Source organism: Diabrotica virgifera, chromosome 2, assembly GCF_917563875.1.
Source record: "Diabrotica virgifera virgifera chromosome 2, PGI_DIABVI_V3a".
Taxonomy (NCBI): Eukaryota; Metazoa; Arthropoda; class Insecta; order Coleoptera; family Chrysomelidae; genus Diabrotica; species Diabrotica virgifera.
Genome location: NC_065444.1, coordinates 276,843,141 through 276,857,034, shown reverse-complemented (window position 1 = coordinate 276,857,034; position 13,894 = coordinate 276,843,141). Strand labels below are relative to the sequence as shown.

General features: G+C 33.3%; 2 protein-coding genes across 13 annotated transcripts in view; one reads left to right on the top strand and one right to left on the bottom strand.

Annotated features, from left to right (window-relative positions):
- Positions 1–8,528, top strand: part of LOC114340962 (cuticle protein 19.8-like) — a 30,640-nt gene extending 22,112 nt beyond the window's left edge. The window contains exons 3-5 of one of the 2 annotated variants that reach the window (XM_028291747.1): positions 1,617–2,177; positions 3,904–4,110; positions 8,294–8,528. In XM_028291747.1, the coding sequence (XP_028147548.1) occupies positions 1,617–2,177; positions 3,904–4,110; positions 8,294–8,409 (884 nt within the window). In that variant the 3' untranslated portion in view covers positions 8,410–8,528. The remainder of the gene's footprint in view (positions 1–1,616; positions 2,178–3,903; positions 4,111–8,293) is intronic. The other variant, XM_028291756.1, reaches the window with a different exon arrangement.
- LOC114338023 (disks large 1 tumor suppressor protein) overlaps positions 1–13,894 on the bottom strand; it is a 1,799,868-nt gene that overhangs the window by 1,308,346 nt on the left and 477,628 nt on the right. The gene's annotated exons all lie outside the window — the stretch shown is intronic.

Sequence of the window (13,894 nt, the reverse complement as noted above, 5' to 3'; positions counted from 1 at the left end):
AGCGGAGATGAAAACCCTTAAAAAAATCGATGGTAAGACTCTATGGGACAGAGCTAGAAGTACAGATATACGACGGAGATGCAAGGTGGATAACACTAATAACTGGGTAAGAAACAGAAGAATGAAGAATAGAATATAATGACAACTTAAGCCGAATGACAACAAATAGGGTAGTCAGGACAGCGAGAGACGGTTCCCCAATAGGAAGACGATCAGTGGGAAGACCACGAAAACGATGGAACGACAACTTACTAGAGCCACATTGAAAAAAGAGTCAACAAATGTCTATACAAAAAGAAGAAGAAGAGACATAAAAACTCGAAAATCAAGAAAAACAAGGCTAACATTGGGGTTATAAAGTTATAGGCAACATAATAATATTAAGAGATCATTTATATTTGGTATTGTACTAGAATGGGTCGTTTGTGCAAGATGCAAAAGCCACAAGTGGGAATTCCATTGGAACTGATTTAGTTTCATTGGAACCATGACTATTTAAGTGAGACTAATGGTCAACATAGACAAGACCAAATTCATGGAAGCGTCGCTCAGAAACTAGAATAACACTGACAACAATTTGATATCGATGGATAGGGATACTTAGGAAAGGGTAATGAACTTTAAGCGGTAACAATAAAGTTAAGGAGGAAATATCAGCAAAACTAACGTCGCGAAATAAGGTTGCGAATGCTTTATGTAAAGTCATTGTCAAAACATCTAAAACTTAGAATCCGTTGTAGACCAGTAGTGTTATACGAAAAAAAGTGTACGAACGGTCAAGTAAAAAGTCAAAATACGAACAAGTCAATTTCGAGCTCAATGGTACCTAGAGCATAAAACATTGGATATTTTAGACATCCATGTGTAAGTTCTATCTTCTCATGTAGGATCAATTTTAAAGGGTTTTCACCCACATATTTTTGTATTTTGGTGGATAGCATGTTAGAAAAGGATTTTATCGTTTTAGTATTATACGGTTGCGTGGCATGATTCCTAATACTAAAATGATAAAAATTCTCGTTAACCTTAAACATAATATACATTTTAAGAAATACTGTAGGGCCCAAGCAATAAACTGAAGGCTGAACGTAATAGAAAGATGTCGTCAATTGGAGAGGATATGGATATGGATATGGGTAATGTCCTGAGAAGTGGCCATGAAAGGGCTAATAGAAATATAGCTGTATCAAAAACTGGTTGACAACATAAAAAGAGACACCCATTGGCTCAATGTAACTGTATCATTATAAAAAGCTGTAATGGACGAAAAAGAGTGATGAGGTATATGAAGGGAGGTTAAAACTCTTGAAGATTTGCATGGCTATCGGAAATAAATACGTCATCTATTTGATAGGGTCGCCTTGACGACATCGATTTAATTCCAGGACTCGCATGCATCTCGCTCTGGAATCTGCTTGTCTGATCAAAAAAACACCACTTTTCGGTCTTGTAACGTAAACTATTATTAAAACTAGCTTATTTTTAAATCCATTGATGTCATCTAAAACCACTTATTCTTAGTTTTATACATTTTTATAATTATTGCCAATGTTTTGAACCATCAGTTTCATCAATTTCAATGTTCAGTAATCAAAAATATTTTTTTCTGCTTTCAGGTCAATATTCCCTTGATGAACCTGACGGCACCCGTCGCATAGTAGACTACACTGCTGATGATGCCAACGGATTCCAAGCTACAGTCAGAAAAACTCCACAAGTAAAAACCGCTCTTATCACACCAGCCATTCAGGTCAAGACAGCGGCAGTACCTGTTGTGTCCTCTGAGGTGTCCTTGTCTGGTGACTCAGTAATAACAAATTCTGCTTTACCAGTTGTCGATGCTAAAGTAACCAACGTAGTAGCCCCTGCAGTTTCATCTGTCTCCACAGCAGAGCATCTATCTTCTCTAGCCAAAGTATCTTCCGTATCGACTGTGCAGCACATCGCCCCTGTAGCTAAAGTAGCTCACGTAGAAACTCCAGTTGCTCACGTATCCTACGTTACTCCTTTGTCTGTAGCCCATGTTGCTGAAGTAGCCAAAATTCGCACCGTAGCCCCAGTTACATTAACCAAGATAATTCCACAGACTAGGATAACCGAACACTCCCAAAGCATTGTACATGGAGCAGCCCAACACTCCCAAAGCATTGTACATGGAGCTGCCCTCTCACCTTACAGTAAGTAGTGTTTTTATATTTAACTTATCAGCATTAAGAAAGATAGTAGTTATCAGTATTAATATGTCGGTTTCGCCATGTAGTGTTATTAAGACAACTTGCAAGTTTATTTGCTTTTTGTACTTGATTTCTCACTGCTATATCCAGATCTCCATAGATTGAGAATGTAATTTCAAGGTATTTTATTTCCATTACCTGTTCAATGCCTATCTTGGAACAATGGTAAACGAATAATGGGATCACTCACAAGAAATAAAATGTAGAATAGAGAAGGCTAGGAGTGCATTCAATAACATGGCCATACTCTTTCAAAGTCACCACCTTAATCTGGAGATAAAAGTAAGTCTCCTACGATGTTATATTTTCTCATTATTATATTACGGAGTTGATTCCTGGATACTCACTGAAGCGATGGAGAAAAACATGAAGCCTTCGAGATGTGGCTATACAGGCGAATCCTAAGGATATCGTGGACGGACAAGATAAACTACGAGACAATATTACGAAGAATGGGGAAAGAAAGAGAGGTGATGTATAAAATTAAAAGGAGAAAGTTAGATTATCTCGGACACGCAATGAGAAACGGCATTAAATACACATTACTGAAGGTAATCCTTCAAGGAAAAGTATTCGGAAAGCGAGGATTGGGAGAAGAAGAATATCATGGTAAAAAACCCGAGAAAATGGTTCTTCACAACAACAACAAATATATTTAAAGCATCAGTTAATAAAATAGTTATAGCCAGAATGATCGCCAATATTCGAAACGAATAGACACCAAAAGAAGAAAACTTGTTCAATACTGATACCATGAATTTCTATTTTACAACTGATTAGTTCTTTACCATTATGGTTTACGTTTTCTATGATGAAATTGTCATATTGAATTCTTTTGCTTTTATGTTAAATTTGTGGACTAATCTTTGCACACTATCTTCATCTATAAATATTGCGTCGTCTGCTTAACAGAGTATTTTTACTTCTTTGTTTCCCATTCTGTATCCTTTACTTTTGTTGACACTTTTGATTATTTCATCCATGATTAAATTGAAGAGCATAGCACACAATGAGTCTCCCTGTCTTATTCACTACTATCACTTCCATTTTGTTATTTTGGTAAACTTTTTCAATGGTTTTTATAATATCTAGAAGGACTTCTCTATTATACAGAAGATAGATTATATATTTGAATCTTATTCTGTCAAATGCTTTAAGTCAATCAGACATAGAAATGCTGGTGTATTATACTCTAGTGATTTCTCAGTAATCTACTTTATGACGAATATTGCATCTGTACACGATCTTCCAGTAGGAAAACCCTGTTATTTATTTGTTAAACTTATCCTCTGATGTATTATTTCTTGTAGAATTTTAGTTGTACGTTTTAGAGTAGTATTTAACAAGTTGATGTCACTGTAGTTTTCTGGCCATAACAGTAGTTAGCCCGTAAAATATCTATACTAAATTTAAAATCAAGATGCAGTAGAAATAAACAAACCAAGACACGTTAAATGTTACTAGGAGCACTCCCGAATCATAATTTACAATGTATAAAATTTGAAAATCATGATTTGGGATTTACAATATATGTACATTGTAAATTATGATTCAGGAGCGCTCCTAGTAGCATTTAATGTGTCTTGGTTTGTTTATTTCTACTGCATCTTGATTGTAAATTTGGTATAGAAATCAAGTATTTGGATTAATTTAAATTTATATTATTTAGCTACAAATTGTATTGAAGCTAAGGTAGCTCACGTAGAAACCCCAGTTGCCCACGTATCTCATGTAACTGCTTTACCCGTCGCCCATGTCCCCGAAGTAGCCAATGTTCGCACTGTAGTCCCGGCTACATTAACGAAAATATTCCCAGAGACTAGAATAACCGAACATTCCCAAAGCACTGTACATGGAGCTTCCCTCTCACATCACAGTAAGTATCGTTTTTATGTACAACTCATCTACATCCTTATGAAACGATATCTAGGAAGCGGTAGTTGTAGTAACTGCTGTTGTCTAGAGTCCACATAATGAGGTTTCCCTCAGGGCCAACAACCCGCATGTTTGGGAGTTCGCCGTTGCCGTGATGTCGAATCAAAGATAAGTTCAAACATCACATGATATTAAGTACAAAAATAAACAGTTAAAATTTAATTTTGGATTCATCCTATTGCATTCGTCAGAGTCCAGAGTCCAAGAGTCTGTGGTATACTCTGAATCAAAACGAAACCCAACTGTCTATTGTTTTTAAGATTTCTCCTTGTTTTAAATAGATGTCGCTATTGTGTCCATTAGCAAATTATTTCGTGTTAATTTGCGTAATTTGCGTAATAGACAGTTGGGTTTAGTTTCGATTCCTTCTTCCATCCTTCTTTCCATGTCTGTGGTACCGGTTCTCCATTTAAAAATCTGTTCATTAATGTTGTTATTATTCTAACTAATTTGTCAGTACCATTTTTAAGTAGTTCTGCAGATATTCCTTCCCGCCCTGGGGCGCGGCCGTTTTTTAATAAGGATATTTTTTCCTTTTTTGGTCTGTTCTTCGTTTATATGAACTGGCTGTCTCGTGACCTCGACTATATTTTGTGATGTGATGTAGGAGGAAACATACGTAAATGAATGGTGGTGGCCTTTGAAACAAAAATAAATCTTAACTCTTTTCCATTACCTTAGATCTACTCCTGCATAATAGGAATCAAAATTTGTTATATTTTTACCTAGATCAATTGACAGGCTGTGGAATACATGTTGTAGATCCCTCTTGTGTATCCAGTTATCGTCCATCATTCATCATCATCATTCCTCAACCTCTTACATCTACTGTTGGATATAGGTCTCCTACATATTTTTCCATTGTTCCCTATTTTGTGCATTCTGTATCCAATTTCCCACTGTTTTTCTCAAGTCATCCATCCATCTTTTTGGTGGTCTATCTCGGTGTCTTCTTTCTTCTCTAGGTCCCCATTTTATGAGTCTTTTGGTCCACCTGTTATCATTATTCAAACGTGCTACATGTCCAGTCCCTCTTCATTTGGCTTGTGCAATTTTTTCTGTGACATCTGTCACTTTTGACCTCTCAATATCCTATTTGGTACCATATCTCTTCTCGTTATTACTAACATTGCTCTTTCAATTTTTTTTCGGGTTATTCTCAATTTATTTGCAGAATATTTATTCAAAGTTATGGTTTTGGAACCACTTGTAATTACCGGCAGTATGCATTTGTTGTAAATTTTTTGTTCAAGCAAATCGGTAGCGTTCCTTTTAGAATATGTCGCATATTGCCAAATGCTGCCCATCCCAAGCCTATACAACGCTGGATCTCACAGGTTGTTTTGGGTTTTCCTATTCTAATTTCTTGCGCTAAATAGATGTAACTAAAAGCCTGATATACTTCGTGCCCCGATGTATCTTCCGTATATGCTTTGTAAATTGTAGAAGGCTCGCATTCAGGTTATCAACAGAATTTGTTTGTCAACGTAAGAAGACTTTAGATCTTTGGTTCTTTAGATTTCTTGTTGTTCTTACAAAACTTCTTGTTTTTGTTGTTTTCATGATCGGATGACCGAATGTTTATTCCGGCTTGTGATAAAACCCAACGGATTCTTTTTTAATATAATTATACCTTTTAGAAAGAATTTTCAATAACTTTTTTGGTTTTTGAAAACTCAAATAAGAATTTGGCAAATTGCACAAATAGGAAATTAAAATGATATACACACACCCAAACTTATATGAAATCATCTGATATTTTTTATCACTTCGTGTGGATTTAAAAAAACGAACCCACGGGGTAAAACAATATTTATTTTAAAGCAATTTAGTAACAAATAAATAACAATTAAATAAAACAATAAAGTAATTAAAAAACAAATTGAAACTAGTTGTTTTAAAGTCAATAGCATATACAATTTCAATGTAAAACGAAGAATGTTTAAATTGTTTTTATTTATGTTTTTTTGTTTTTTGGTAGTTAGTGTTATCACCTCTAGTCCTTCTGCAAGATACAGTTTGCGTGGGTTCGCTCCTAATCAATTTATCAATATTTTGTTGTGGTAGGTTGCTTCATTCTTTAAGAGCAGCTTATACTAGCCGTGCGATGTTTTGTGGATTTTCCCGGCAAGCTCTAATTTTTCTTTTAAGCATATACCACAAATACTCTATAGGGTTAAGCTCGGGTGAGCAAGCAGGCCACTCCAAACAAGGGATACCTTCTGCTTCAATGATGTCTCTAGTCACTCTAATGGTATATGGAGGTCCATTATATGCATGAAAATTTAATTATCTCCTGTTACACCCCTTTAGAGCGTAACTACAGGTTATCAACATACCTGTGAGCAGTTAAAGTTGATTGGATGAAAATTAATGGAGTTTTTTTACGGATCACAATTCCTCTCCAGAACATTACACTTCCTCTTTTATATTTGTGAACAGACCTGACAGTTTTCGTTCTTGCTTCTACGAGAATAGTACACAATTTCGTGGGTCATCTGATTTTCACAAATCCTGACTTTTTCTGAAAATGGCACATTTTATCAATTCCCAATGTTCCAGTTTTGGTGGTGAAGACACCAATTTAGGCGATCAACCTTGTGCTGCCTAGATAACTCGGCAACCAATAACTGTCTCCTGCTGTATATTTCTAGACGCGAACTCTTCCTTCTTCTTCGTTTCAAATAAAACAGTTACACATGTTGCTTCCAAAAGCTGCCTTTGGAGCTGCTGGTGAAAAATGGTTGGGTGTCTTCCAGCTGATTGGACAATTAAACGATTGTGGCGAGACTTTTGGCGACTTTCCCTTGCTTTATTTTTGAGTTTTCCTAGCTTCTGTTACCTAACATAGGCTTTGGAAAGAACGCTCTGTGTTACGCCTAGCTCTGCAGCTATGTCCCTGTGAAAACATTACTTGCTATAGTAGACCAATAATATTTCCGAGAACTACGGAAGTTTTGATTTAAATTTGTCTTCTTGCATAGCCTCCTTGACAAAAGGTAGACCTAGAAATAGCGCTATCGGGGGATGGCAGGAGACAGATTTGAATCAAAACTAAACCGTCTATTTTTGTATTTTTACTAATGCCATACTCTGTATGAGAGTACAAAGACTCGTTTCATATAGTTTCTCTGAACCGCATTTTTGGAATATTTTCCCAGCGGTGCCTTTTGATATTTTGATATCTAGGTCAACAGAAAACTAGAATCGAGTCGCCATTTATTTCACTTATTCCCCGTTAGAGGGCGTTCTAACCTTACTCCGGTATAAATAGTTTTATTGTATACCGAGAACTACGGAAGTTTTGATTTAAATTTGTCTTCTTGCATAGCCTCCTTGACAAAAGGTAGACCTAGAAATAGCGCTATCGGGGGATGGCAGGAGACAGATTTGAATCAAAACTAAACCGTCTATTTTTGTATTTTTACTAATGCCATACTCTGTATGAGAGTACAAAGACTCGTTTCATATAGTTTCTCTGAACCGCATTTTTGGAATATTTTCCCAGCGGTGCCTTTTGATATTTTGATATCTAGGTCAACAGAAAACTAGAATCGAGTCGCCATTTATTTCACTTATTCCCCGTTAGAGGGCGTTCTAACCTTACTCCGGTATAAATAGTTTTATTGTATACCGAGAACTACGGAAGTTTTGATTTAAATTTGTCTTCTTGCATAGCCTCCTTGACAAAAGGTAGACCTAGAAATAGCGCTATCGGGGGATGGCACGAGACAGATTTAAATCAAAACTAAACCGTCTATTTTTGTATTTTTAATAATATTTCCCCTTTGTAAGTTCTATAACCCCACATGAGGCATATTTTCGTTTTTGGACGCAAAAGTTAGTTTATTTATTTTCGTTCAATTTGCAACTCAAGAAAATAACCTATACCGTACCGAGCTGTATTATCTGATTGTCTTATTGATTTGTTTATTTTCAATAAAAATCTTTATTTTTCGCAACAATAACAACTTTTTTCAAAAGAAATAAATATTTCTTTGAAATACATGGTGATCCATATAAGTTTGGGTGTGTGTATTTATTTTTCCTTACACGATTACTTAATTTTTCATACCTATTTATGCTTATAACAATTATAACTGATAAATTTTTGTTTGTTTTAGGACTAGCTACATATTCAGTTCCAGTTAGGCCTCATTACACCTACTCAGTTCCATACAGCTACGATTTCGCTCCAACTTACTACAATGCATACCCATACAGTTACTATGAATATTAAATAATTCAATTTTTTTAGATTAACTAAATAATAGTGAGATTCGTTTTTGAATCAATGTTCAATAATTTTGTTCTTTGTACATTTGCCTAAAATAAATAACAAATAAATAATTAGATAAGTTTTCGTTTACTTACTTACTTATACTCAGTTACTCATAAGCCTTTCTAAATTTAGGTGAAAAACGGTTTGGGTTGAGCCCTGTGGGTTTGTCATCAGGTTTTCCTTTCTTGTGTTTGTCTTCATACTTCTTTCCATATTAAAACCTTCTTCATAACTTCCTTCCTGACACCCTCAATCCATCTAGCTTTTAGGTCTCCGTTTTCTGTCTTTCATCCGATATTCGACACACGCTCGTACCATCTGAGTTGTCCTTCTGCGATTTTATCGTTTGTGGGTTTTAGATATAGGTTTTTTCTAATTGTTTCGTTTTTGATTTTGTCTATTCTCTTCCTATTTTCTATTTTTCTCAGGAACTTTATTTCCTTGGCATAAACTCTTGATTTTTGTCCCACTCTTAGGGTCCAAGTCTCGCTACTGTATATAATTGTAGTTCTAGTATTATCTTTAACCACAATTTTTATCTCCTTTGATATCTCTTTTCCCAAAAAATTAAATTTTCCTTGTATCACATATGTTTTTAATTCTCTCCACTTTTTCCAATCGGGATGAAACAATAACTTGATTCCCAACAATATTTTCGCGGTTACTTTGTGGTAATTTTTACGTATAAAATCGTGTTTTCTGTTTCAAGTAAAGATTTAAAAATCAAAGCAAAATTATATACCAATAAACATTTTTTAGCCTTCAAAAAACATGTAAAATACCTTGAATAGTCAGATTATAAAGATACCTGCTACTGAAAATAATTACGATTATTATGCTAAATACTTATTGAAGACAGTATAATTATCCAATATTTTGTTGTATCTTATATTATAGTCCAGGGCGCATCTGTTTTGAGATGGACGTTGAGAGGTGACACAAATTTTTTTGCAGAAATTGCTTGAAAATAAATCAAATAATAATATTTGCGTTATCCTCCCTCTCAAAAAGGTCCGGAACATTGTTTAAATATTCAAAATGTCAAAAAATGAAGGAAAAATTCGATTTTTTTCTTCGTTTTTGATTATAACTTTAAAAGTATTCCTTTTCGAGAAAAGTTGTACTCACGTAAAAGTTGCGCAATTAAATTTCCTACAATATAGAATTGGCTATAAATTTACATAATAGTCACCCTAGTTGCAAAATAGCAATAATGGCGAAAAAACCATACAAAAACAAGTATTTGCATTTTACGTTTTTCAACCATTTGTGCTACACTCAGGACCTGCATATTTTACCCAGAAAAACTACATGATACAGTAAAACAACACTGTAAATTTCATTAAGATCGGTTTAACAGATTTTGCAAAATAAATTTTACAATACAGCTTTCGCAAAAATAATTAATTTTTTCAAAATGTTACAGGACTGAAAATAAAGCAGATATCAAGTTGAATTTTTTTGCTTATACAAGTGTACTGTACCTTTCATTTGCAATTTTCAAAATTAAAATCGAATAATTACCACGGCGTCAGAAAATTTTTGAAATAAACAATAATTTTTGGTGCTACGAGCAGAACAGCGGTGTTCGATTCACACAAGTTGATTTCCACCAAAATTTCTTCCAATCTTTGTCTAATATATTATTTTCTTACTCTATATTTTGTTGTATTTTAATATTTTAATTTCACAAAAATCAAACTAATTTTATTATTGTTTGTGAAATATTGTTTAAAAAATTGCATATGTTTAAAAATAATAAACTTTTATTATTTAAGTTAAAATATATGAACAATGAAAGTTTTTGCTAATAAAAGTGTTATTTTAAAGGATAGAGTATGTGTTTTTATTTTTATGTAAACAAATTTATTTATTTATATCGAAATGTAATAAAATTAAAATGTATCAATCATTATCAAAGGTCATTGGAATGCCCAATCAGAGCAAACTATCCGCTGTCCTGCGCGTAGCACCAATAATTAATGTTTATTTAAAAAAATTCCTGACGCCGTGGTGTTCATTGATTTTAATTTTGCAAAATTTCAAATGAAAGGTACAGTAAAATTCTATATGTAAAAAATTCTTCAACTTGCTATCTGCTTTATTTTCAGTCCTGTAACATTTTGAAAAAATGAATTTGTTTTTACGAAAGCTGGATTGCAAAATTTATTTTGCAAAGTCTATAAAACCGATCTTAATGAAATTTACACTATTGTTTTACTGTATCATATAGTTTTTTGGGGTGAAATATGAAGGTGCTAAGTGTAGCATAAATGATTAAAAAACGTAAAATGCAAATTCTTGTTTTTGTATGTTTTTTTTCACAATTATTGCTATTTTGCAACAAGGGTGACTATTTTTTAAATTTCTAACTAATTCTATATTGTAGGAAATTTAATTATGCAACTTTTATGTTTGCCCAACTTTTCTCGAAAATGAATATTTTTAAAGTTATAATCAAAAAACCAAGAAAAAAATCGAATTTTTCCTTCATTTTTTGACATTTTGATTATTTAAACAATGTTCCGGATCTTTTTGAGAGGGAGGATAACTCAAATATTATTATTTGATTTATTTTAAAGCAATTTCTGCAAAAAAATTCGAGTCACCTCTCAACGTCCAAATGTACCAATATTTTTACAGATGCGCCCTGGTTTATTAACGATACTTCGTTTAACAATATCAAAAAAGATACAGTGGAACCCCGTTAACTCGGATTAATTGGGACCGCGGCCGATCCGGGTTATCGAAAATCCGGGTTAGCCGGAGAAAATGGTAAAAATTAATAAAATATGGTATGCTTACAGATAAACTCCGTTATAATTGTCACACAGACACTGGTAAACCACGTTCGCATTCCACACAAAACCACACATACAAAGCGTCGTCAAAAGTCTCATTCTTAGCTTTGCACCGATTAAACTGTCTTTTGTTATCATTTTGAAAAAAAAATTCTTCGATTTTAGTTCTATTTTTCTTCTAATCCGATGCTGTAGATGTACCGACACCATAATATAATGCTGCAAGATTCACCTTTATCAATTCTACTTAATGCTTCTAGTTTCTTTTCCATTGTCACTGCATTTTTACGTTTTGTTGCCCTTATAGACAAAAGAAACGCAAACACAAAATCTGAATAAATTTACGAACGATTACAAAACGGAAGCGAACAATAATACGACTTTACTACACACAATACCGTCTCTGATGTTATGTTATTTAATAAGAGTGATGACTAGGACCATTGTTAAAAAAAGAATTTTAATAGTCTTTTCTAAACAATGCTAACACAGACAGTTTCAAAAAAATAAAGGATAATACAGGTTCCTGTTGTTTTCGACAATGAATGTGGTGTACCATGAGTCATTTTTACTATGCTATATGTAGTTCAATCCGGTTCCATTATCTCTCAAATATTATATTACATAGAGTTGGTACAAAACCTCGTGAACCTTGAAAATGCGTATGTATAACCGAAATAAAATGAAGCCAAAAACATACGACTATTTTATTTGCTGCGAATTGCGCGACAGGGTCCCATCTGCACCCTGATATTTTCAGTAATGTCGGATTCATCAATCGTTTCGTTCGTATATTGACGTCACCAAATGAATGAATTAGGTTCACGAGATTTTGTAACAGCAATACATTTTTATTGTTGAAATGTTTGTCTGATAAAAATCGGTCCGGGTTAGCCGGAGTTCCGGGTTATCGGGGGCCGACTTATCGGGGTTCCACTGTACTTACAACTGACAGTTAAAATTCTTGTTTACCTGAAACAAAAATATATTATTATAATTTAATGGACATTGTTAAATAAGTGAAAATATATTTTTGTTATATCCTTCTTAATATTAATCCAATCTCAATATTACACACGATTCTGCACAATTAGTCCAGTGATCAGAGATTAAATTTGATCTCTAAAAATAATACGAAGACGCCGAATTTTTCTGGAAACGTCAAAAAGATGGCGACCCCAGAAAGATGCACAAAAGTTTTCCACTCCTATCCCCGGGCTTCTCTCTAAGACCCTCTTTGTAGGGGGAAAACGGAAAATATCGATTTACTAAGAATTTGTACACCATAGAAAAAATGTTTCAAACAAAAAATACAGTCTACTTAATTTTGAATAAAAATGTTTATTACCACTTTTTGTGTAGTCCAGAGAAATAAGATTTTTCTCGTGACACATCCCCCTCAAGGCCGAAACCAAATTTTTTGAGTAGTATGGCCATCTATATTAATAACCTATATGTTTCCTGCAGCCGATTTTGATGATATACATACTTATAAACAAATGAAGATAAAAAAACGCTAAATTTTCGCTTTTTTTCGTCTATTACTAAAAAGTGAAGCATTCTAAACAAATTTGAGAATAAGAAACTCATAAATCATATAAAAAATTTCAATATGGCGTTCGCTGAATATGTCTATCCTTATGTGTTGCTTAGAATATTGCAAAATAAGTCATAAATTTTGAGATTTTATAAATGTTAATAACTTATGTAAAAATTAAGTTAGAACCTTTTTATCACACGGAATGCTGAGACTTCTTGTGCTTAAACTGTATTTTAAATTTTAAAGCAATTGGCATAGCCACCTTTACTTTACAAGCCATGAAGAGAAAAAGGCAACGTCGCAAATGATGACGTCCGTAGTCCGACTTTCGGACTACCGCTTTCGAAACTACGATTTTAAAGTACAAATTCTGGTAAAATTTAAAGTATTTTTTGAGTTGAATAAGAAAATATTATTAATTAGAAGTTTGTACAAAATAATATTAAAAGTAATTTCTTGTAAGTAACGTTTATTATACAAAAAAGAAACAATAACAAGAAAACTAATAAGTATTTTTGAAAAATTTAAACGCAGAATGAAAGATTACGTTAGGACCGAGGGCCGAAAGTCCCTGAAAACTTCTATGTTTATGTTTAAGTTTAAATAAGTAAAAATTAAGAAAATTTAGTGTGATTTTTAGTTTCAAATATGTCATTAAAAAAACATTTTATTCATTCTAAGGGACTTTCTGCCCTCGGTAAAAAAGTAATCTTTCATTCTGCGTTTAAATTTTTCAAAAATACTTATTAGTTTTCTCAGGATTCGAAAAAAATGATTACATTTAAAATACAGGCGTCAAAATTTTACATTTTGTTCCTTTCCACTTAAAGTTTGTCGCATTTATTTAGAAACACCCTGAATTGATAAAGAACAAATCTAGTTGTTAAACATAAGCAAATTAATCAAAAAAACAGAATGTTAGGAAAACCGGAGTCTATAGTTGGGTTTTAATTTCAGTATTTTATAAATGCCCGGTACACCATAAAAATTTAACTGGTTAGCAACAATATTATTACAGCGGTATTGTAAAAGAATTAGGCTATAACATATTAAAAAAATCACTTAAATCTGCCAACAGATTTTAGGAAATATAAGACATTAA